General features: G+C 32.7%; 1 protein-coding gene and 1 pseudogene across 3 annotated transcripts; both read right to left on the bottom strand.

The window, feature by feature from the left end:
* Positions 1-911: 911 nt before the first annotated feature.
* On the bottom strand, positions 912-3,474 carry LOC132603286 (uncharacterized; annotated as a pseudogene).
* A 15,634-nt stretch (positions 3,475-19,108) lies between these two features.
* Positions 19,109-23,133, bottom strand: LOC132603285 (G-type lectin S-receptor-like serine/threonine-protein kinase At4g03230). Of its 3 annotated transcripts, none has more exons than XM_060316280.1 (7): positions 21,402-23,123; positions 20,782-20,910; positions 20,533-20,711; positions 20,220-20,430; positions 19,882-20,119; positions 19,614-19,764; positions 19,109-19,534 (listed from the first exon to the last, which is right to left on the bottom strand). In XM_060316280.1, the coding sequence occupies exons 1-7, from the start codon at positions 22,690-22,692 to the stop codon at positions 19,235-19,237; spliced, it is 2,499 nt and encodes an 832-aa protein (XP_060172263.1). In that variant the 5' UTR covers positions 22,693-23,123; the 3' UTR covers positions 19,109-19,234. The 3 variants fall into 3 exon arrangements, 2 of the variants coding, with proteins under 2 accessions (XP_060172263.1, XP_060172264.1); XM_060316281.1 differs by having other exon boundaries at positions 20,533-20,594; XR_009568079.1 differs by having other exon boundaries at positions 19,518-19,534; positions 19,614-19,735; positions 21,402-23,133.
* Between the last annotated feature and the right edge of the window lie 880 nt (positions 23,134-24,013).

Raw genomic sequence — 24,013 nt, 5'->3', positions numbered from 1 at the left:
CAAAACATTAAACCAACAACATCTAACACGAAATTGTCATGTTATATTTTGTAATACAATTATAATTCTTACAATTCAACTAATATTCCTATGTCAACTACACAGATAAACTACATTAGAAAAAAGGTCAAATCAATTCAGTTGATTGTGTACAACTACAAACTATAACAGTACTGATCGAAGTAGAATACTACTAAAGAAACTTTCCTTTCTCCCCGAGAATGAAGGATTTTTATTCAACTTTTGAATAGAAATTTTCATAAATCATGTTTTGCAGTGGCAACAAATATCTATCTAATGTGCTCACTATTCATCAGTTTGAGCTTGCAATTTTTCCCTTCAAATTTCATGATCGCTTAATATTCTAAAATTATCTCTATTATCATTCTAAATGTTTTATATTAATTACCATGGAAAACACATGCAACACACGTGTCCAAGTACTAGTTCTAATGATAAGCGGGAAGGGAGAATTTCCATCTCATTTTGATGAACAACAAGCGTTTACATTGGGTCGTGACTGTGGATATGTTCTTCCACCTTTTTTAGAAAATTTAAAACTAAAAAGAGAACAATCTATGTGGGATTCAAGAGCATTTAGTCTTTTCATATTTGTCTCCGTGTGACCTATAGGTCCCGGATTAGAGCCGTGAAACATTTCTCGGCAGCAGATGAGTATGATCCAGGCAAGGCCCCTATATATACTCTGGCTTACCATAGGGCCGACCAGTCATACTCCAGACCCTAACCCTAAAATCTCCTCCGCCAGCCGTTTTTCCGTGTGCTGCTGATGAGAAGCACTCAAGGTACCTTGAATTATTTACTTCACTACAAACACGAACAATTTGTGTCTGCTTTACTACTGCTTTGGGAAGTACTTCATCTTGTGATTTTAATTGTTAACTAATATACTAAGTTATTGAGTTCCCAACTAGATATATATATATATATATACTCCACTGCATTTACATAAGAATATCATTCTCATTTTATTGAATGGTAGTGTTTTCAAATACCGTTATGAAATTATATGAACACACAAATCCTATACTTGAAATTTTGGCATCTAAGATTTTGTGCCAACTTAAGTTTCAAACTGTAATTAGCCTTAAGACTACAAGTTCCTTAGTGTTGGCACATGAAGATTGAAAGATAAAATGTTCATAAAATTTAGACAGTTACATAAATCAATGCATATTTATTAAAAAAGATAAAGGGCGTGAATCAATTCAGAGCTCACATTTTGAAGTCTTCTGTGGTAAATTTCTCACTCGTGATGGCTCCCTTGCTTGCAAAGGTAGTCTTGTGTTGTCCAATGTAAAGCATCTATCCAAATACAAGCCAATATAAATTTTGTTTTCGAATTGTGGCAGCATTCTAAACCTTTTCTCTTCAATGTTGTAGAGCAGAGGATGTGTACCATTAATAATAATGTCACCATTATTGTTACCTTCTAGTGGTTGTACATACCCCTTTATGTTGAAGCAACTCCCCACACCTGATAAACTGATAGCGTGTTCCTTGACCCATTCTTGGTTCTTATAATGATCCTTGACAAAGTATAGATCCATCCGTGCCAGTTTTTCTGAGTAATAAGATAAACATAATTTCCCATTCAAATCAGCTAAACGACCGCCCTTCTCAAATGTCGACAACACTTTATCATAGGGAGCTTTCAGGCAGTGAATGGAACTCAAGAATTCTTCATTTGCAATATTCATTGAAATAATACGCTTTTCCATTGAAATATCGCCCCTTTCCATTCCATCTCCTATTTTAACCAACCAATAGATTATATAATTTAACCATGTTGTGATGTTGAATCAACCTTGGAACAAAACCATTCTGGGTGAGCCAGGGGTTGCCAAGAACTGGGAATTGGATCCACCGTCTCTCAGTGTGAGCGTCTCAAATCCGAACTCTCTATCACTACTACCATAGTTGAAGTTGTAATTTGGACCAATCTTGGTACCATATAGATGGACAATTTTGTATGTATTGTTGGAAGGTATATACCCAACGTCAAAACTAATTGATGGATAACATGAAGTATTTGATAGGTATATAATTTCTCTAGTTGTTGGATTGCATACCTGGTGATCGAAAATGATGAGGTTGGATGAGACCAAGAAGGAGTATTGAGGGCCAATAATCTGGAAACTGAGCTCTTTCTTAATCTTGTAGTCATCAGCATAATCTATAGTCGAAATAGTGAAAATTCGACTAGTAGGTCCGAGCCCACTGGCTGAAAAGTTATGGTCAGATTCTTGAACTACAAGTGCTCGGGGACAAGTCATTGATTTCAAGTTGTAGATTCTTCTGAAATGTGGACTAGAGATGGTTTCCCGCCACAACTTTGAAACAGTTTTAAGTTGGTGGACATGTTTGAGTGAAAGCAGCAACAACAACAGCAACATACCCACTAGAATCCCACAATGTAAGTTCTGGGGAGGATAAAGTGTACGCAGACCTTACCCCTACTTTGGAAGGTAGGGAGACTGTTTCCGAAAGACCCTCAGCTCAAGAAAAAAACAAGACGAAAGAGTCAGATAAGGACAAGCATATCAGAGCAATGCAAAAATGAGAAATAACAAGAGCGAAGAAGTCATGATAAAACAACCTGGAAAGAAAAGACCCAACAAATATAAGCAGAAATCAAAGGGCAATAAACGATAGAGCAAAACTAAGACCACTAGTGCGAAAGAATAAGTGAGACTACCTACTAGCCTTACCATCCTTCTATCCTAATCTGAGTCCTCCACAACCTTCTATCTAAGGTCATGTTCTCGGTAAGCTGAAACTGCGCCGTGTCCTATCTAATCACCTCTCCCCAATACTTCTTTGGCCTACCTCTACCTCTCCTGAAACCGTCCATAGCCAACCTCTCACATATGCGTCAATACTTCACAAGGCAGAGCCCTGATGTTGGAGCTCAGTTCCATACTAGTGGCCATTCTTCTAATGCTCTATGATCTAGAAAGGAGAGAGAGAGAGATTAAGTTGATGGTCATATAGCTACTTTTTAACAAAGAACATGGGAATGAGTTCTTTTTCATTTTTATACTAAAAATGAGTCATCCTTAGATGCTTTTTTAATTAGCAGCCAGAGAAAGAGGCACATGGGACACTAGCAGTGAATAATTATAAGTTTTAAGAATGATATTTTATCAAGCATTATTGGTTTTGGTATGGTGTTTATTAGAAAAATATACATCAAATTTCTCTTCAAAAAGGCCAGATAATTCTGATAAGGCGAAAAGGAGAATTTCCATCTTATTTTGATGAACAGCTTACGATGCCTGCTGGTTGAAGTTCCAAGTAAGAGAAAACTTGATTAAAGAAAATAAATTTTGGAATTTATTGTTTGAATTTATTAAAGCACCATAAGTTCTGCATCCTTTATTTTTAATTCAACTATCATCTATTCAGCAAACAAATTGTGTAGCCATATTAGAAAAGAATAATTATTTGTTTTTTGATACTTCTTTTTTCCTTTTTTCGCAGTATGCTTTAGTCTCAACACAAATCTCTCCATTTATGTGAATGAACTTCTTTTTATAGGCCAAACAATTGTCTTTCCAGGTGTGAACTTTGAGCTTGATTTCTTCCAACCAGGTAACTCTCTCAACTACTATAACAATATAACCAGCGTAATCTCACAAGTGGGGTCTGGGGAGAATAGAGTGTACGCAGACCTTACCCCTACCTTGGAAGGTAGAGAAACTGTAAAACAAACTAAGCGTCCACCAAAACAGAGGGACCAGGTACCTTATCTGTTCTCTCAAGTTAAAATAGAAAGTAAACAAGACACGATGTTTACGTGGAAAATTCCTTACTCAAGGGATTAAAAACCACGACCTACCCTGGTAGGATTTCCAACTTCACTAACTGAGCAATGTCTTTTGGATTACAAGCCTTTTGCAACCAACGGATTAGCCTACTAATCCCTTCTCTTACAATACCTCTATTACAAGCACTTACTTGACTAACTCTAGCCAAGAACCAACCTGATTCAACTATCTCTAGCTGAACTTTAACTCACGATAACTAACTGTAGTTAGGCGTCAACACAAAAAGCTTAAAAAACCAAACACCTACAAAAGCCTTTCTTAAAAGAGGTGTAGGTTTACAATATTTAGACCAAAAGATAAAGACTAAAACAACCTAAGATTTAAGACATCTTTAGTAGTGGGATCTAGTCCTTGGAGTTATTTAGTCTTGATCTTAAGAGCTCTGAGAAAACAGTAGCGGCTACTCTTTTCAACAATGAGAATAATATGTTTTGAGTTGCTAGGTCAAACAAATGTCAACATGTTGTTTATATAGGGGGCCGAGTAGGGAGCATGTGACATAGATAGAGACATTGCAATGATCCGTCTGTCCTGCTGTAGCTCTGCAAGTCAGAACAGTGCTACAACTTTACAGTTGTCACAGTCGTACAGTGCCTAAGGGATCTGATCAAGGACCTGGTCCCTGATGCATATGTCGATCATCAAAACTCATAACTCATCAAATTGTTTCCGAAAGACCCTCGGCTCAACAACAACTGTCAGTGTAATCTCTCAACTAATCTATATCTGTACAAATATATAAAGCAGGGACATAGGCTCGCTTATGTGGCAGCCTAAAAAACAACATTTATATTTATCTTTTTTCTTAGAATTTTGGACTTTTTTTAATTTAAGTGCCCTAAATAAATAAAATTAAAACTCCAAAAGTTACAACTATTAAAATTCTCTTTCCGTTTGTACTTAAATCTTCGGTTATAACCGCTTAAAGATCCCAGCGATTCTTTTCCCCGACTCTTCCTTCTTTCTTTCCAATCTTTTTTTGTTCTATTATTCTGTTGCTTCACTTTTCTTCAGTTTCTTGGATTTCTCTATATTCTTTCCCCATTGCTATCTCCACTTTATTTTTCGCGCTCCAATTACTTGCACTTTGATTTTTTCTTTTTTTAATTTTGTTTGTGTTTGCATTACAACAGTGAAGAGGAACTATGCCACCAATGGTACCCTAATAAATTGTGAGGTAAAAAAGGCCGCTTACTTTGATGTCAATAACCTGTTTGACAAAATGCCGTACAAAGAGACCACGGCTTTAGCAAAGAGTGTTATTTTCTCAACAGATGCAAGTCAGTACTTCTTTTATCGCATATAGGTTACTCTATATTTCACAAGAAAAAGTTCTGATGTACTCATTTACTATGTCTATAAAAGAAAGAAGTTTTGGTTTTCGTTTGTCTTGAGTGATTTATATTAAGATAAAATGAGTTAAAAAGAAAACAAAAATGAGTATAGGGTCTGCATTTGGTATTTGCAACCTGTATTGGTTTTAAAATTATATTGAAAGTACACTTACTAATGTGCAATATAACATGATTTTTCAGTTTACCTTGTGTTTTTACTTGACAGTAACATTTAAGTACCCAAAATTGTGTGAATAAAGCTGCTGCTGTTATTTTTGGGGTGTGCATATTGAAAGTTAACGTTATTTTCAACTTATTTTATTCAAAGATTTTCTAATCAATACACCACTAACAATTTTTTCCTTTAAGATCCATGACTTTTACAAGTGAATTTTTTCTGATCTTCTCTTATTTTACGGAATCAGTTCAGAATTGAATTGGTAGCCAATTGTGATCCAGTTATCCTCATTGCCTACGACTTCAGGAAAGGGTGTTATTTACTCAACAGATGCAAGTCGGTAATTCTTTGAAGTAAATCTTTACCGCATATACGTTCTTTTGATAGTTGCAACATGTAACATCTTCAACCTCTCAGTTCAACAGCTAATATTTTTGTTCACTTTATATTCGAAATAGTTCAACCAACACCCTTATCTAATTGTGTAGGTGTGGACAAAAAATCGACAAGTACCTTGAATAATTGGGGAGGATGACTTTCTACTTTTGTCGTCTTCTTTTTTGTTAAACCCTTTAACAGACAGAAAAAAGGAAAATGAATATGTTGTGATCGGTAACTTGTATAATTGCCTTCTTCTTTCCTAAAATCCTTAAACAGGTAAAAAAGAAAATTGAATATGTTGTGACTGTAATTCACGTGTATAATCTACATTTACAGCTTCACATTCAGTCAAGGACAACATTTGTTTTTGGATGAAGATGGTCTTGCACAAGAACAAAAAGGGTATGAAAACATTGGCTGGTGAGTTTTCTCCATTCGTCGTCTTCTTCTTAATTTTTCCCTTCCAAAGGAATAAAATTGCTCTTGCATTCACAAACAAATTCACGTATACACGTTTGTTTCTTCCACTTTTGTCATTGAGTTAGTTGTGGCTGCTCAATGAAGTGTAATTAATGAAGTAAAAGTGTCCAATGACACCAGAAGTTATATGCCTAAACCGTAAGCCTCCAGGCCCCAAAAATGTTATAGGGATCTGATCCTAGAACTATTTTCTCACTTGAAAATGAGATGAGAGAACAAATTGAAACCCTTTTTTGGATTCTTGTCTTTGTTTGTGAACCAAAATTAGGATGACATACTATGAAATATAAATTCTTTGCTTGCTATAGTTATTTCTGGAACTCTACAGAATTAAGAATAACTTCCCTTGTAAGAAAATTAAAATGCTCTAAATGAAATTGAAGTATTTAAGACTACATAATAAACATCATGTCAGAGTAAAAGATAGTAGCATTTTTTTGTTTTATAGAAGTGTTAATGTCGTGTTTGGTATTCAGGCTTCCACACAGGTAAGATATCTATTAATCCAACAGGTGATGTCAGGAGCAGAGAAGTGGAATCAGTATGATAACTTTTGACAACACCACACCTCATTTGCATTAGATCTTGATTAGGACAAGCAAACAATAAGCAAATTGCTTGGTTGTTTGAAGAACTTAATTCTAGGCGAGGTATTTTGTTACCACATGCCCTGGTTCTTAGTATTCTTGATATGATTTTCATTAATCAAGAATGCAACATCCATCAGTCAAGTTGTCATCTCCATTAATATCTTATCCTTTGTATGTCTTTTCCAGGTACATGATGTCTAATAAATGGTCTAATCCTTTGTTTCCCATGGACTATATTGTGGTCACGGGCATTTGGGAGTTGCTGTCATATCTTAATCAAAGTAAAGTATGAATTGTTATGCATTTCTGCTTATATTTTTTTTTTGAACTGGTAATATTGTTCTGCTTAGGGGTGTACATGAACCGGGTTCATTCGGATTTTTCAAACACCAAACCAAACCAAATGCGTCGGATTTTTAAATTTATAAACCAAACCAAACCAATAAAATTCGGGTTTTCCAATTTCAGTTTTTCTCGGGTTATTCGGTTTTTTAGGATTTTTCGGGTTTTTTTTTTTCGAAAAAGTGTTCATACAAAACATATGACTTTTACTTCAAATATTTATTTAGTCCTAGTAAGAGACACAACTATATAACTAAAGTGTTTCTTAAGAAAATAACACAAAATGTGAGATGGGTGATGACATCGTATTAAAATCTTCAACAAAAAAGATAATAAAATCCGTTAAAATAAGTATTGCTAATTAATAAGCCATAAAGAAAATGACTTTAATCTAAATACTAAGTTATGTTAAAATAAGTACGCCTAATAAGTATTAATTACATGACAAAAAGAAATTAAGCTATGTATTTTTACACTCTAAACCAATTATGCAAAAGTAAAGAATAGATATCTAAAATTACTGTCATTCCATGTGTTAGAATTGAATTTCTTTTGTTAGCATTAGTGTTGAGTTGATTTGGACTTTATTTGAGTTACTAACATCCATGACATATAAAACTTATTGGCATTCAAAATTTTAAGTTCAAGCTTAAAATAATATGATAAAAGAAAAAAAGTATGAAAAATTTAGGAAATATTTACAAATTAAATTATAAATAAATATTTTAAAAATTGAATACATGTAATGTCGGGTCGGTTTGGTTCGGTTTAACTTTTTTTTTTTAGCTAAAACCAAACCAAACCAATTACGGTCGGGTTTTTTTCAACACCAATTCAAGTCAAACCAAATCATTAGTCGGGGTTTTTTTTTTGGTTTGATTCGATTTATCGGTTTGCTTTTTACACCCCTAGTTCTACTTATAAAAACTAAGTTACAAATCCAAGTTATTTATTTGAAGTCATACTTTAGAAAGAGATGTTTTCACACAAGTTTAGTCCTTGCTTGAAAAATCTTGAATCTTTTGTTCTGGACTTTAAAGGATTCTCCTCTGTTACCTTTTATGAGTTTAAAATAGATTTTTACTTTTTCCTTGTGCAAGGGGAAATTAATCTATAGGAGCACAGGGTAACTTTTTCCAATTAAAAAAAAAAAAAGGTATAGGAACACAGGGAAATTCTTTCCTGCAAAATGTGCTCAACAAAAGGATGGTTAGTTCTCTGTATTATTATGATCTATCAACATCATTTTGGGTCTGGAAAGGTGGTTATGCAAGAAGAAAATTACTTCTTCGGTTTGAGGATCACGTAATATGACTTCTCCCAATTAAAGCACAAGTTTGTAAATAAAAAATAAACTCGAAACAACTGTTGTTGGTCATCCCACCCTTGAAGACATTTTGGAATTTCATTAATCATCTTAATCACATGTACCTCTTTTTAGTCATTGTCGTAGTACAAATTGACTTTCACTCTTTATTTTTTTCCTTCTTGAAGTTGTGTATCAGTGTCTAGATGAAGATTAACAACAATGCTTGAGTTCGAATTCCTTACAGTGTCCTCCATTTACTTGTGCAACCTTCTCAGAAGTATGGCTTCCATATTCTGATCATCTTCGACAATTCTTATCAAAAGAGAAAGCCGTGTCCTTCTCAGAGGGTGGTTGGAGGCTGAAATGAGCTTTTCTAAGTTGGACATAAAATTGAGTCTCTTCATTACTAGCTAAATCTTTACCGACACAATTTTGAGGGAAGAAAGCCTCTTCAAGAATTGTCTGTTCTTCGAAATTTTCGTGAAAATATCTTTTTTATTTGTCTAGGAATGAAGAGAGTAGGAGATGAGCAAGAGGATGAAGAGAGATATGAAGACTCCTAAGAAAAACAATTGTTTTATTTTCTTTTCAATTATATCTAAGTTTCAATAACATTGAATTTGAAGTACACTCCAAATATCTGAACTATTTAATAAGGGTGTAAAGATTCTGAAATACATTAGTATTTGCGAAATTGACATCTAATGGTTTGTCTAATATAGAGTACAAATATGTTACTTTACTGATATTTATAATGATAACTACTTATTTTCATTGAAAGTATGCAGAAGATGAAATTGATGAATGCATAATACTTTTGCAATTATTTGTTAGAGCTTCTTGAGACATATTACAATGCCAAATCCTCTAATTTATGTTCGAAAATATTGTTCTAAATAATTTTATTTTTTCCAAGAATTTTCCTTTATTTTAATTTTCCTTATTTGGATATTAGAGAAGCACCATTCATAAGCTTAATTACCTAGTATAACATAAAGTTAGACATAGATAAGGTGATGTGACACCTCTCTATAGCCTCCATTGGCATTTATCTTTTTTCTCAAATTTTTGATATTTTTCTTAATTTTTCCTACTTATAATATATTAGAAACCTAAAAATATTTGGTAGTTGCATTATCTTAAAGACTCATAACTTTTTCATTTTAGAAAACCCAAAAGTCATTTTCATTAATTCAGTGATACGTTATTATGCAGTAACACTACATTAATGTAGAAATATATATGGCTCTAATGTCTCCTCCTCTTGCCCCTCCCTTTCTTCCCGCAGCAGTCTTTCACTTCCAAATTGTTCATCCGGTGATAGGACTTTCGGTGGATCAAGTAGATAATATTATGGCCTACGGGCATGCCCTTTTTTGGGTAGTTTCAAAATGTATCAATTCTGCTAAATTTTGGTGCTACTGCAAATTTTAGATTGTTATGTCCTTTTTTTGTTCCTCTAACCAGTTTTTTTTTTTTTTTCAACACAACATGTAAAGATTTTAACAAACTTTATACATGCATGCAACTCAAAGAGAGACTATGTCACAAAGCAGTAGGCTTTTGAAGGTGCTTAAAATTCCAGGAATGAAGGTAAAAAGTCTTATGACCTATATTCTTAGTTTGATTATCCAGTCATTGACATTATTATTTTTGAAGTTGTATAAATAAACATGGGGATAAGGCATTGTTACTCCCCCTGAACTTTGGTCAAAGTTGCTACGACACACCTTACCTTTTCAGGGGTCCTATTACCCCCCCCCCCCCCTCAACTTTTTTAAAACAGAATAGTTACCACCCTGAAACTGATATCTACTCTCTTATGTGAGAGTGACATACACTCTCCTTGCCACATGTAAATTTTATTTTTTTCTAATTTTTAAAAATTTTCGCTTACGTGGCAATTTTTTACAAAATTTGAAAAACTGAATTTTCTTTAAAAAAAAAATGAAAAATGAATATTTAAAAAAATCTGAAAAATTGATTTCTTTTTTTTCTTTTTTTTTAAAACAACTAATCTGAAAACATGAATTTTTACGAAAAAAATGGATTTTTTTTAAATGTCTTAAAAAATCTAGATTTTCATGATTTCATTTTTTTAGGACACTTTTATTTTTCAAATAAAATCTGGATTATTTTTTTAAAAAAAATTGGATTTTGTCAAAATGTGAAAAAATTGAATTTTTATAAAAATTTGGAAAAACTAATTATTTTTAAAAATGTGGAAAACCCGTTTTTTAAAACTAAATCTAGAAAATTAGATATTTTTCTCATATATGGAAAAAAAAATCAGTTTTCCACATTAAAAAAAAAAAGAGTTTTGGAAAAACTTTAAGCTTTAATGATAATTAATTAGGTGTAATTAAATGTGAAGTACCCAATTAAAAACGACATGTGTCAACTTTTACGCTTCTCACTCTCCCAAAGATAATGAAATACACTCTTCTTGCCACGTCAACACTTAGGGTGGTAATTGTTCCGTTTTTAAAAAGTTCAGGGGGTTAATAGGACCCCTGAAAAGGTAAGGTGTATCGTAGCAACTTTGGCCAAACTTCAGGGGGGTGCGATGCCTTATCCCAATAAGCATGTCGTTATAGGCTGACCAAGAAGACTATTTCCTTTTTTCTTTCTTGGGCAAGAGTCTGGCCCTTCAATTTTTTATACGAGGTGTTTGATGCACGCGATATGTAATTCTACCTGAATTGGATATGGGGCTTCGCTTTTAGAAAGAACCTTAACTACGTTAAACATGTTATGTTAAAAAAATTGAAAGATATTCCTTCAGATATTTTAGTTATGCATAAAAACTAATGACTTTTTGACATTTGTTGATTTTTTGTTGCAGGAACTTTATATTATATGAACTCGATGAGAGTTCCAACCAATGTAAACTTTAGTATATTGTGTCAATAAAAGTGGTTAACAAAAAGTATGAAGCCTCCACTGCTGCTTGTGATCCCTGCATTGTACATAGTAAATTTGGTTTCATTTTCTTCTTAAGATTGGATTGCGTATTATTTGTAGGACAAAAAAATACTTTTTTTCCCTCTTTTGATGATAGGATACAAATAATCATAGCAAGTATCCTGAAATTGAGTATCTTTTTCTTTTTGTAACTTTTGATTCTACTATAAATGAGAGAAAGAAGAAAAACAATTACTATAAAAGAAGTAACGGGAGAAAAGAGGGAGAGGGGAAAAAAAAAAGAATAAACAAAATGTAGAGGACAGAGGAGAAGTAATTGTTAACGGAAAAGGGTCAAAATTATCTCTGAACTTTCGAAAATAGTTTATTTACACCCTTCGTTATACTATTGGGTCAATTGTGCCCTTACCGTTATACTATGGGCCAAATATACCCCTGAACTTTCGAAAATAGTTTATTTATACCCTTCGTTATACTATTGGGCCAATTGTACCCTTACCGTTAGTAAAATTTTCACAAACAACTACCTTTTTAGCTCCTTCTAACAACCTATAACTATATGTTCTACATTTACAATTCGTAGCTGGAGGACCTATATTTAGCTAGTAGACGCATCGACTTAAATATAGGCTAAATATAACGGAAATACACACGCTGAGAAAACTGAAAGTCCTATATTTATGAAAACAAAATCTATTACAGTTTAAATTAAAATCAGTTTTTAATGTTCCCTGATTCACGTAAATATCCTCCCATTCCGTATCTGATCTCATATCTCATTCAAACAGCTAACAAATTCAAAAAAAAAAAAAAAATTGAATTCAAAAAGTACATTAATATTTTTAACCAAAAAAAAAAAGTTCAAAAACTAGTTCATCAAAAAACATTGAAGAATAACAATATCAAACCAGTGAACAGAGCTCGCTTTAAACGACAAATATATATTTGAATTCATCTATTGAAATATCGAATTAAAGTTGAGTTCATAATTGAGGTAACAACGTTTTCACTGCAACTTTTTTTTTTTTTTCTGAAATTTTGAAAAATATAGTCAAAATATATCTGAAATATAGTCAACAGAAACCAGAATAAGTAATATTGAACATAATAATCAAAATACAATTAAAATATAGTCATAATTGAGTTCATAATTGAGGTAACAACGTTTTCACTGCAACTTTTTTATTTTTTTAAAATTTTTCTAAATATAGTCAAAATATATGAAAAATATATCTGAAATATAGTCAACAGAAACCAGAATAAGTAATATTGAACATAATAATCAAAATACAATTAAAATATAGCTAAAATATATATGAAAAACAACTACTAAAATATCAATCCAAAACATTAGGAATTGAAAATTCAGGAAGTACCGAAAAAAAAACGAAAATATAGGTTAAATACACGGTGAAACGTAAAAATCAGTATAAAATCTTACCTTTTTTGGGAATTAGATTTGAATTATGAGTGAAATTAATGAGTAGTTAATTAGAGATAAACAAGGAAGTTGAACTATTATAAAACTGATTTGAAATTAGAGGAAATTAAGGGATATTGGGCATAATGGCGTGTATTTAGATGGATAGGAGAGAGGGACCTTTTTTTGGCTTAAATTTAGGGGTGTGGGAAGTTACCAGATGAGTAGTAAAAAAGTGATAGCTATAGGAAGTAAATATGTTATATTTTAGTTACTAAATATAATTATTGTAAAGTTTAGTTATGTTCCATAAATAGATAATAATATAAGCTATGCCAAGTAAATTTTACTTACCGTTATACTATGGGCCAAATATACCCTTAAGTTACACGGTCTGCCACGTGTCACAATAACAATGGCTCAACCCATTTCCCCCTATAATTACACCCAGATTAAATTAATCACCGGATCCGACCCGTCACTTTATTTCACCCAACCCGTTTAAAATAAAACGGGTTGGGTGAAATAAAGTGACGGGTCGGATCCGGTGATTAATTTAATCTGGGTGTAATTATAGGGGGAAATGGGTTGAGCCATTGTGGTTGTGACACGTGGCAGACCGTGTAACTTAAGGGTATATTTGGCTCATAGTATAATAGTAAGGGTACAATTGGCCCAATAGTATAACGAAGGGTATAAATAAACTATTTTCGAAAGTTCAGGGGTATATTTGGCTCATAGTATAATGGTAAGGGCACAATTAACCCAATAGTATAACGAAGGGTGTAAATAAACTATTTTCGAAAGTTCAGGGGTAATTTTGGCCCTTTTTTGAATTGTTAATTATATTCTTTCTGTTGCAATTTTTTCTCTCATTTTGTCCAAAAAGTTGGTCCTTCCGTTTCAATTTGTGGAAAAGTTTGAAGTATCTAGGTCATAATACTTAATTTTCGATATGAATTTGAGCAAAGATTTATCATAATCGTTAAAATAAAATTGACATATATATCGCAAACTACATGAGAAGTGCTCAAGCCAATATAGCTAATGATTTAAAATATTATTTTAAGAAATTACAATTACAAAAATCATTAAACTCCCCAAAAAGGAGAAAGAAAGAAGAAGCAAAAATAATCAAGAAAAAATTGGAAGTAATTAACGCGACTTTTTTGGAATATAACTTATTTAGGGGATGAAAGAATGTGAGTAGGAGATTGATGAATAGAAAAGAGAAGTCAATGAAGAAAAGAAAAAAATTGAAAAATGAGAAAAAGTGATTAAATAAATGTACACCGCAGTTACATAATTAAGAAAAACAAAATTTTATTACTCTATCTAATTCTAATATATAATGTGACTTAAAGAATCACGTATTAACTCATCCCCTCACACGTACATCATATACATATACTTACATACATACATTCACATCAAACTGATGCAACTTATTCTAACTACGTGATCTCATAGAGATGTTTTTCTTTTATTTTAAAAAAATGGATTAAAATTGCAGTTCAATCAAAATCTAATTCTAATTAAAATCCTAAGTTCTGTGATTTTGTAAATATGTATATGTTATATATGCATATACGAAGAATTTTATCTCATATATGATCTATGCTTGATTATTTATTAAAAAAAAAGGGTAAATGCAAAAAGGATGTATGAAAACTGATACATTCTTGGCCTTTATTTACTATAATATTATGGATGTTTGGACTTTGAAATATGAACAAACCTACATACAGGAGGGGAAATAAATCACCCATTTACTAATTATTAAAGCACCCATAATTAACCATATGTACCGGAAAGAAGAGAGAAAATATACCTCCATTTAGAGGTTACTTAAAGCACCAATTTAGAGGTTACTTAAGAGTGCTATTAAAATCTAATTTTGAAGAAATGTTTCAGTATGAATATGATAGATGTATACACAATCAACTTTGGGATGCAATAATTGATAAATATGTAGGAATACAAGGAAAAAATAGAGAAAAATCCAAAATTTGAGGAAAAAAATGCAATTACTGGCCATAGAGAGGTTCCACATTCATATATAATTGCCAGTATTTTCACTTTCGCTTCAGAATAAATGGTAGTTCTCCTAAAAATTTAATCGAATCTCGTTTATGAGGTTTTGTATATGCTATTGTCTTCTTTTTGTCTGAAGTGATATTTTTTAAAAATAATTTATGGATATTAAAAAAAAATTGTTGATAAATTTAATGACGTTTTTTATGATCGCGCGAAGCGCGGACAAGTGCACTAGTAATCCATAAAACCTTAGTTTGGGTAGCATATAGGAAAACGCCAGTTGACAACTATTACAACTTGGGCCTACTTGATATATTTATTCATTTTGGTAAATGAGTGCTGAAAATGACACTCGAAATAATTCAGTGATAGCATTTCTTCGGGATAATGGTAATCTGATTAGTGTGTGTCTGGCATACTAATTACTTCCTGGAAAATATTTTTCAAAAAATAAGTCATTCTTTTGTGGCTGGTCATCGGAAAATTCCTAGGGAAGACAGTTTCAACGAAAAAGATAAAATACAAGCCTAACTTTTAGGCAAATGTCTTTTTCCTTCAAAATTAGAATAAAAATCTCAAAGGTTCACTTAACTATGAGAAATTATATAATAAAGTCATTCAACTTTATTTTGTATCAGTAAAATCACTCAACTTTAGGGCTTTCTCTTATAAAATCAGAGTTAATTCCTTGGATGGTCACTCAAGTTTAGGAATTTCCTACAAAAATCACTTTTGTTTCATTTAGGACAATAAGATCACTCAAGTATCACTATTTTCCTCAAAAAAACCTAAAATCTTCAAAAGCCTCATTTTCTCTTAGTTGACATGTCATGTCACTAAAACCCCATTTTTTTATTTTAATAATAGACATATTTAACTCATTAAATTCGTATTTTATACCCAATTAAATATCACATAGTTAAAAAGTGGCAAAAGAATCAAACATACTTTTTCTTAAGCAACTTTTTCAAATCTAAATTCTTTTTAATCTCAATTCAAATATATTATCTTTCAATCTGAATTAAAGTTCAAGTAATTTAATCTTTCTATTCAAATTCAAGTTTTTTTAAATAGCATATTTTTTTCCACATTAAACAACATATTCTTTCCACATTAAAATATAATTATACGATAACAACGCAAAAAAGAAATTTTAAAGACCTATATCTTATACCCCACCTGCCCACCCCCTCACACTCATCAAAATGGATTTCATCGAAAACCCCTTTTCCCCTGTTCTCTCTTGACTTCGAACTTGGATCAAACTTACATTATTAAACCAAATAGACTACAGCGGCCATACTGAGACTCTCATCACCATAAATCCATTTAATGCTTGACTTTTAGCCCTCCATGCTTTCACATTTTCTACAGTATAACCAAAGTCTTTCCTTTACTATTTCAACAATTCCATTAACATTCCAACCTGGATCAACTTTAAAAATATTCAAATACTTTCTAGCAATGTAGTTAGGAGATAAGTGGAAATTGTCAAACACCTTAGCACCCTTATGTTTCAAATAAAGTGACTTAATTTGAACAGTTGGGTCGTGCTTACTCGCTTTACTAGTTACTGGCATAAATTCTAAAGGGACAGCCATGAAGCTTACAATTACAAATCACCCTCTGTTGGTCATTGGGTTTAAAACGTAACTGCCTTCTTTTTCTAATGCAAGTTTGATCCAAGTTCTAAGCGTAAAGAGAACAGGGGAAAGGGGTTTTTAGATGAAATTCATTTTGATGTGTGGATGGCTGTGGACTGTGGTATAAGATATGGGTCTTTTAAAATTTTATTTTATTTGTGGGTGCATGTCTACATGCAGTGGCGGAGTCAGAATTTATGCCAAGGGGTTCAAAAATATAAAGAAGTCATAAATGAAGAAGCTAAGGGGGTTCAACATCTACTATATATACATAAAAAATAATTTTCACCTTGTATATACAGTGCAATTTTTCGCCGAAGGGGGTTCGGATGAACCCCTAGGCTCTTACTAGGTCCGCCACTGTCTACATGGCGTAAGAAATTTTATTTTTTCTGTCATGTCACATTTCGCTTAGTGATTTTATAAGAAAAAGACTCAAAGTTGAGTGATTTTATTGATACAAAATAAAGTTGAATAACTCTATTACATAATTTCTCATAGTTGAGTGACCTTTTAAGATATTTATTTTTCAAAATTATCTGAACTCTGTAATTGATATCACTGCATAAAGAAATGTTTAGACATTACTATCAATCTTTAATACTCAAATTTTAATCAAAACACAACCTTGTGTGCTAATTAATATTGTTATCTATCTTTAATAAAAAAAACAGGGGTGGCTCAACAAAGTTGGTGGCCTAAAGCCAAACCTGGATGAAAGGCCTCTAATATAATTTTCTTAAATATTGAAATCTTTTTTTTTTTTTAACTTTTTGAAATGCAAAGTTATTAGTGATATTTTGATAATCAAATTTTTCTCATAATTTTTTATTGAATTAGCTTGAAAACTTCTTCCGTAAATGTTACTGTTATAGAAATTGTTAACATTATTCTATAAGCAATACCGACATTTGTAAATATTTCTCGTCTTTTAATCTCATTGAGTGTATCATTGAAATATTATCTTCTACTTATACTATTTTTCTTACCACCTTTACTTCAATTTATTTTTTCTAAAACATCAAATATTTGAGCGGCTAATACGTTTAAAGGTTTTTTTGAGGCTAAGATGATCTTTTTTTAATTCGAATTGTCCAAATATGTTTCTGATCACCTAGTGATCTCAAATTGTTACCACTAAATAAAAATTAAAAATATTTCATACGATTTAAATTGTTTAATTTTCTTTATTTGTTTTTCTTTTTATTAAAAAAATTATAATTTTTACTTTAAAATACTTTTTTTTTTAAATAGTTCATCAACTTTCAAAATGGGCCCCAAAAAAAATGGGGCCTAAAGCAAGTGCTTTGGCTGCCTTACCCAAGAAGCCGGGCCTGATAAAAAAGTTGGGAATATTTATTCATCTCTAGTACTCAAATATCAGGAACATTTTTCTGAAAAATATTTGTAGAAAATAAGTCATTTTCCAGAGAACATTTTCCATAAGGCTTCATTCATTCAAATACACAAGCTTAGACATTGCATCTAAAGAAGTAATAAAAATAATTATAAAAGTGAGATAAAATATGCATTGTATTAAGAATAAATATAAATTTAGAACAAATAAATCACTGTATATGACTACATGTGATTAATGATTTGAAAATACCCCATTTAGAAGCTAATAATTTCGATTTCTTCCATCTCATGCGCCTAGAAGAGAGGTATTGACGCTTATTGCCATATCGATGTCTAGGGGGTCAAAGCTATCAAACTATCAAGTTTAGGGGGTAATTAGGATAAAAAATAGTTCAAATATGCACTGAATAAAACGTGTCAACTTTAGAGGGGTCCCAAGGTATTCTGCCTAAATTTTTAGGTATGTAAGATACTACCTCCAGTTCACAAGAAGTGTCCACTTAGCCTTTTTTTTTTGTTTAAAATCATAATCAAGAAGGAATTAATTTTATTTTTTTAGATTTACCCTTATTAAGCATTAAGTGGTCAAATCCTAAATTCCTAATGTGTCAAGTTAATACTAATATGCAAATCTTAATGAAAGGGTAGTTTAGTCAAAATACCTATATTTTTAGGCTTTAGTATTTTTTTAAGAGTGTGCTAAAGGATACATTGACACTTATTTTGAAACGGAGGGAGTAGTTTTTTAAAATAGGATTGCATATATATTATAATTATGTATTTATGGAGCACACATTGTTTTGTTTCAATGAAATGTGAAATAAATTGAGTTTGTAAAATATTTGGAACTATCAGGAAAAAAAATTGGTACTATCTAAAACCTCAAACGATGATGGTATGAGAAATTTCCCCGAACTAGTGCAGTTGAATAGGATAAAGCTATATAATATGGCTCGATTTTAGGACCTAGTGTCACACTAGTGCTTCGTACATCTGCAGAAAAAATCACAATTGTACGTACATGTCGACTAATAGATGATTACCTATTATTGCTATCCTCAGGAGTGGAGCCACAGTGATGGTTGCGGATTCGGTAGAACCCAATAATTTTGATTTTTTTTTTAAATTTGTTTTTATTACATAGGGGGCAGGGGAAGGAAAAATGGGTAGGGAATTACTAGGTGGGGAATCGAACCCTCACCAACGAGGTGAAAGTGGCAGCCAACCAACTGAGCTATTAAGATTCCCTAATATAATAATTTTAGTTCAAACTCTGTATTTATGATAAAATTCATTTATTATGTACAAATGATCTTCATAACGCAGTATGCAAAATATATTATAGTCTAGAATCCATAAAATAAAAATCTTGGATCCGCCTTTGACTATCGTCCTCCTTCTATTGTGATTGTCACTTGATTGTTAAAGACTTTGGAGGAAGAAGACAATGTGCTAGATGTGTGTGTTCTCATTACAAAAGCTGGCCGATTAGGTCTAGGAAGACGCATATTTTCTCCTACCAACATTACAATGATATCTGACATGTTAGGGCGGTCATTTGAATCTTCTTGTACGCACAAGAGTGCCACATTGATACACTTTATCACTTCACTTCTATTGTATGATTCAAGTAATGACTTCTCTGTTAATTGTATCGCCTTATCTTCTATCCATAATCTCCATGCCTGTGATGATAACTTCCAATTAGATATCAAGACTAGCAAAAAGGACAAAAATAAATAAGTTTTGAGTTTCTTCACTTACATAACCTAACAAGTTTAAGGCTTCTTCTGATTTGTAAAATCCCGTATTCTTTCTTCCACTGATTATCTCAAGAATGACTACTCCGAAACTGAATACGTCTGACTTGATGGAAAACAATCCATCTAATGCATATTCAGGAGACATATAGCCACTAGATTACGACAAAGTGTAGTAAAGTATAAGAATTTTACCAAATGAAAATCCAAACACCTATTGTTAGGATCATTTGCAAGAAATAAACGATATGAATTAGGGATGTCATACTTACTAGGTCCCCACCACTTTCTTTGTGTTTGCTTCTGTTCTGGTTCCTTCAACAATCCTTGCTAAGCCAAAATCTGAAATTTTCGGATTCATCGCCTCGTCTAGTAAAATGTTACTAGTTTTTAAATCTCTATGAATGATCCGTAGTCGTGAATCATGGTGAAGATAAGCAAGACCTCGTGCAACGCCCAATATGATGTCATAACGTTTCTTCCAATCCAATAATTGACAGAGTGATCCATCTTGCACGGCATGATGACAAATAATTAATGGTAGCAATAAAATTAGATCATGTAAAAAACTTACAATTTTGTGATGAAGTGTTTATTCTAGAAAACTTACCAAATATAAATGTGTCCAAACTTTTATTTGGCATATATTCATAAAGTAATATTTGTTCCGTCGCATTGATGCAACAGCCCAATAGCCTCACCAGATTTCGGTGTTGAAGCTTTGCAATTAGAGTCACTTCATTCTTAAATTCATCTATCCCTTGTCCTGAATGACTTAATAACCTTTTCACTGCAATTTCTATTCCTCCTGGAAAGAGACCCTGCAAAAAATTTCCATCTTTACACTGTGCGTGGAAACCAACCACACCGATCCACTAGTTAGGACTAGTCGATATATAGAGATGTAAGAAGGAAATTTTAACCTTGTAAACAGGACCAAATCCTCCTTGTCCTAGCTTATTTGCATCTGAGAATTTGTCAGTAGCTGCCAAAACAGTTTCCAAATCAAAGTATGGAACATCAATGACTTTATTATCATCGTTTTCATTGATCAATACTTTTGCTTCTCCTTCAGCTTTGTGCCAGTAAGAAATTTGTGTCCCTTGAAATTAAATCCCGAAAGTTATATAAGAAAATGTTATCCAGAGTGACATTCATTGGGCAAATAGTACCTGTTCCATTTGCCAATCTTCTTCTTCTATAGTAAATGTAGCTAATGCTGCATATGAGTAGAACCATAAAAGGTATTATGGCAGCAAGGCCAGCTTTTAGCTTCATTGATTTCTTTGATTTAGTTTGAGCTGTAAGAAAAGGCAAGAAAACAAGTATATTTAGATTAGTGCTGAAGTTTACTAAGCCGCAGGACCATCTGTTACATGATCTCCCAAATTAAAGATTACTTGTCAGTGCATATAAGTTACTCGTATTGTTCCATTTTATATGACACTCTTTTCATTAGTCTGTTCCAAAAATAATGACACCCTTCCACACTCGGGAACTTTTTAAATTTGAACTTTCTATTTCACCCTTAATAACATGCTCCTATAGCCATAGAATGTCAAGACATGTTTAAAAACACAAGTTCTAAAAGTAAAAAAGGACAGCCCGGTGCACAAAGCACCCCGCATTAGCAGGGTACAGAGAAGGACACAAGTTCTAAAGGTACTTTTGGTATATGCCAAACATCTTTCTTTTTTTCTAACATTTTGTGCGTAGTCATACACTGTCATATAAAATTAAACGGATGTAAATTTAATTAGGAATATAGGTAAGTTATTTATGCTATTCTAACCTTGAGGCAAGCCAAGTTTGACAGAGATAGTCCTCTCTGTTTCATTTTCACCAAGTTTTCGCAGATTGAAGAGATCCCCTGTCCAAATTGAACAGGCACCTAAGCCATCATAAGTATAAGCAGTGCAAGAGCAACTATTGAAACAAGTATCTCTGCATTGTGAGGCTTCCTCAACTGTGATATTAGTATATTGTTGATTAGGTAATCTCATAGTTGAATTCATCCAAAAACTATCTTTTTCTTCAATAATTGCATTGCATTGCAAATTTCCGTCTCTTACGCAGCCACCAGAATAATCATTCGAATTCCATTCGTTGATCGATCTTGGATTAAAGCCACTTAAACAACTGCAGGGTGAATTAGTATTACTGGTGCAAACTCCAAATGCCCCACAATAACCATAAACATCACATTGCTGTCTAGGCTGAGCCCAAAATTCATTCCAACCAACCGCATTACTCAACAATGTTAGTTGCTTCATTTGTCCTGAGACGTCGATGATCAACCTTGATGTGGTTGTACTATTTGTAAAAATCAAATATGTAAAATAGGACTCGTTTGCATTGTTAACATAATAGATTCTCATTTCAGGCACTAAGCTAAATGTATCACCAGTCCATGTTCCACTTGCCCAGTACTGTGTAGTCTGATTCCATTTTACAATGAATTGGGCACGCTTCGGGTCTAGCTCCAAAGAAAACAATCCTGGTGCTGGATCACTCGAATTCTTCCATGAAAACAGAACATGTTTCTTTTGTGTAAGTTTGTTATATCCAAGCTTAGCACCAGGCAAAAATGTGTCTGTTGGGTGATCAAAACTCTGCCAAAGTGTTAAGGGTGTCGATGAACTCACTTCAATCAAAATCAAATTACCATCATCACCAAGAACTGCTATGACTGAATTATTGAGAGTGGCGTCTTTGCCATCATCTGTTGATGACCATATTGAGTCTTGATTCTTATCAAGGAGTACCAAGTTGCCTTGAATAATTTTTAACTCAGGTGAACTCATATTGCCATCTAAATTAACTGGTTTCTCTCTATTTGCTACCCAAACTACTGTCCGTGGATAAATTTTCTTGTACCATATGCCGATGTAGTAATTGAGAGAGTTACCTGGTTTGAAGAAACCAAGCTCAAAATTTCCACCTGAAGATACTATTGTTTGGTCCAAGGAAAGAGATTCATTAGCAGAAATTGTGTCCCCTCCAAGGCAGTGATTAATGTTTAGCTCGAAGCATAAAAAGAGCAGAAAGAGTATTAGAAATGAATGGTTGTTCTTCATTTCCATGGCTACACAAGTTGGTGGTCGAAAAGATGATTTTTCTTTCTTTGTAGTACTTGTGGAAGGAGATATTTCTGCTTTGGGGTCTGCTAGAGCAGTCTAACAAAATTTTCTTTGACCAAAGATCAAGCTACTTACATGTGTGAAGAAAGTCCTGCATTGGGATCACACCATGACCAGACGAGTATGGAGGTGGTGAAGTGATGGCATGGGGCTCGGTTTTACTACTTTTATCATGCCAAAGGTAGCTCGGGGATTCTGTGGCCATAAATGTTCAGCACACAGTGAATCTAAAAATTGACCCGTGGATCATGGTAATTGTGGTGATAGGTCACTAGAACTTAGAAATGAATAGTTGTTCTTCAGTTCCCTGACTACAAGAATTGTTAGTAGAATAGGAAAAGATTAAGGAGGGCACGTGTGGAAGTGTTGATGGAAGTAGATTTTTCTTCTTTGGAGTCAATTAAATTAAAGCAGTCAAGCAATCTTTTTTTGACATTTTACATTCCTCGTCTTTTTTTCTTCTGTGTCAAAGTGTCAACCTCCTAATACAGTAATATGATCTTTTTATTCCTAAAATTGTCAAATTTTCATGATTGTTTGAAGTTAGGTGGAGGAACTATAGAGGCGGCTAATCGAAATGACAAATTTAAGAGTCTCCAAGCTTGTTCCTGGTCCAACCATTTCATTCTTTGTTCACATATCTGAGATTAAAAGAAGGAAATACTTTAAGAATTTGTGATCTTAATATGCCATCACATTAAATTTAGGGCAAAGGTGCAAATATATCCCACAACTTTGTGATTTAGAGCATATATATATCTCGTAAAAACAATAGTGCATATATAGCCCTGCCATTACACAAATGGTCAAATATACCCTTTTCACTGACGGATTTTTTTAAAAAAAATCATTAGCTTATTTTTAATTAATGTAATGTTATGTGATGTTACACCTTGTAGTTTTGTGTATTGAGATTCGTAATACGTTGGTGTCTTAGTTTTGAACATTGGGATTTGTTTCGAAGATATATGAGGTTGAACATGCTTAACTTGTGTTTATAACTACTTAAATTCATGTTTGGTGAGTTACGAAAGGACTGGAAAATAAGTGAATCGAAGTGGGAAGTTTCGTCAGAAGTTATTATTGGAAAATATGGAATATTGGTCGTATAAGTGAGATATGGTCTGTATTTTGAGATATGGACCATATTAGAGGATTTTAAAAATTGCCAGAGAAGGTAGCTTTGGAGGTAGTATTATACGACCAACTATACGGACCGTATAATTTTATACGGCCAGGATGTTGGTCGTATAATGTTACACGA

Source organism: Lycium barbarum, chromosome 7, assembly GCF_019175385.1.
Source record: "Lycium barbarum isolate Lr01 chromosome 7, ASM1917538v2, whole genome shotgun sequence".
Taxonomy (NCBI): domain Eukaryota; kingdom Viridiplantae; phylum Streptophyta; class Magnoliopsida; order Solanales; family Solanaceae; genus Lycium; species Lycium barbarum.
This window is presented reverse-complemented; position numbering and strand designations above follow the sequence as displayed.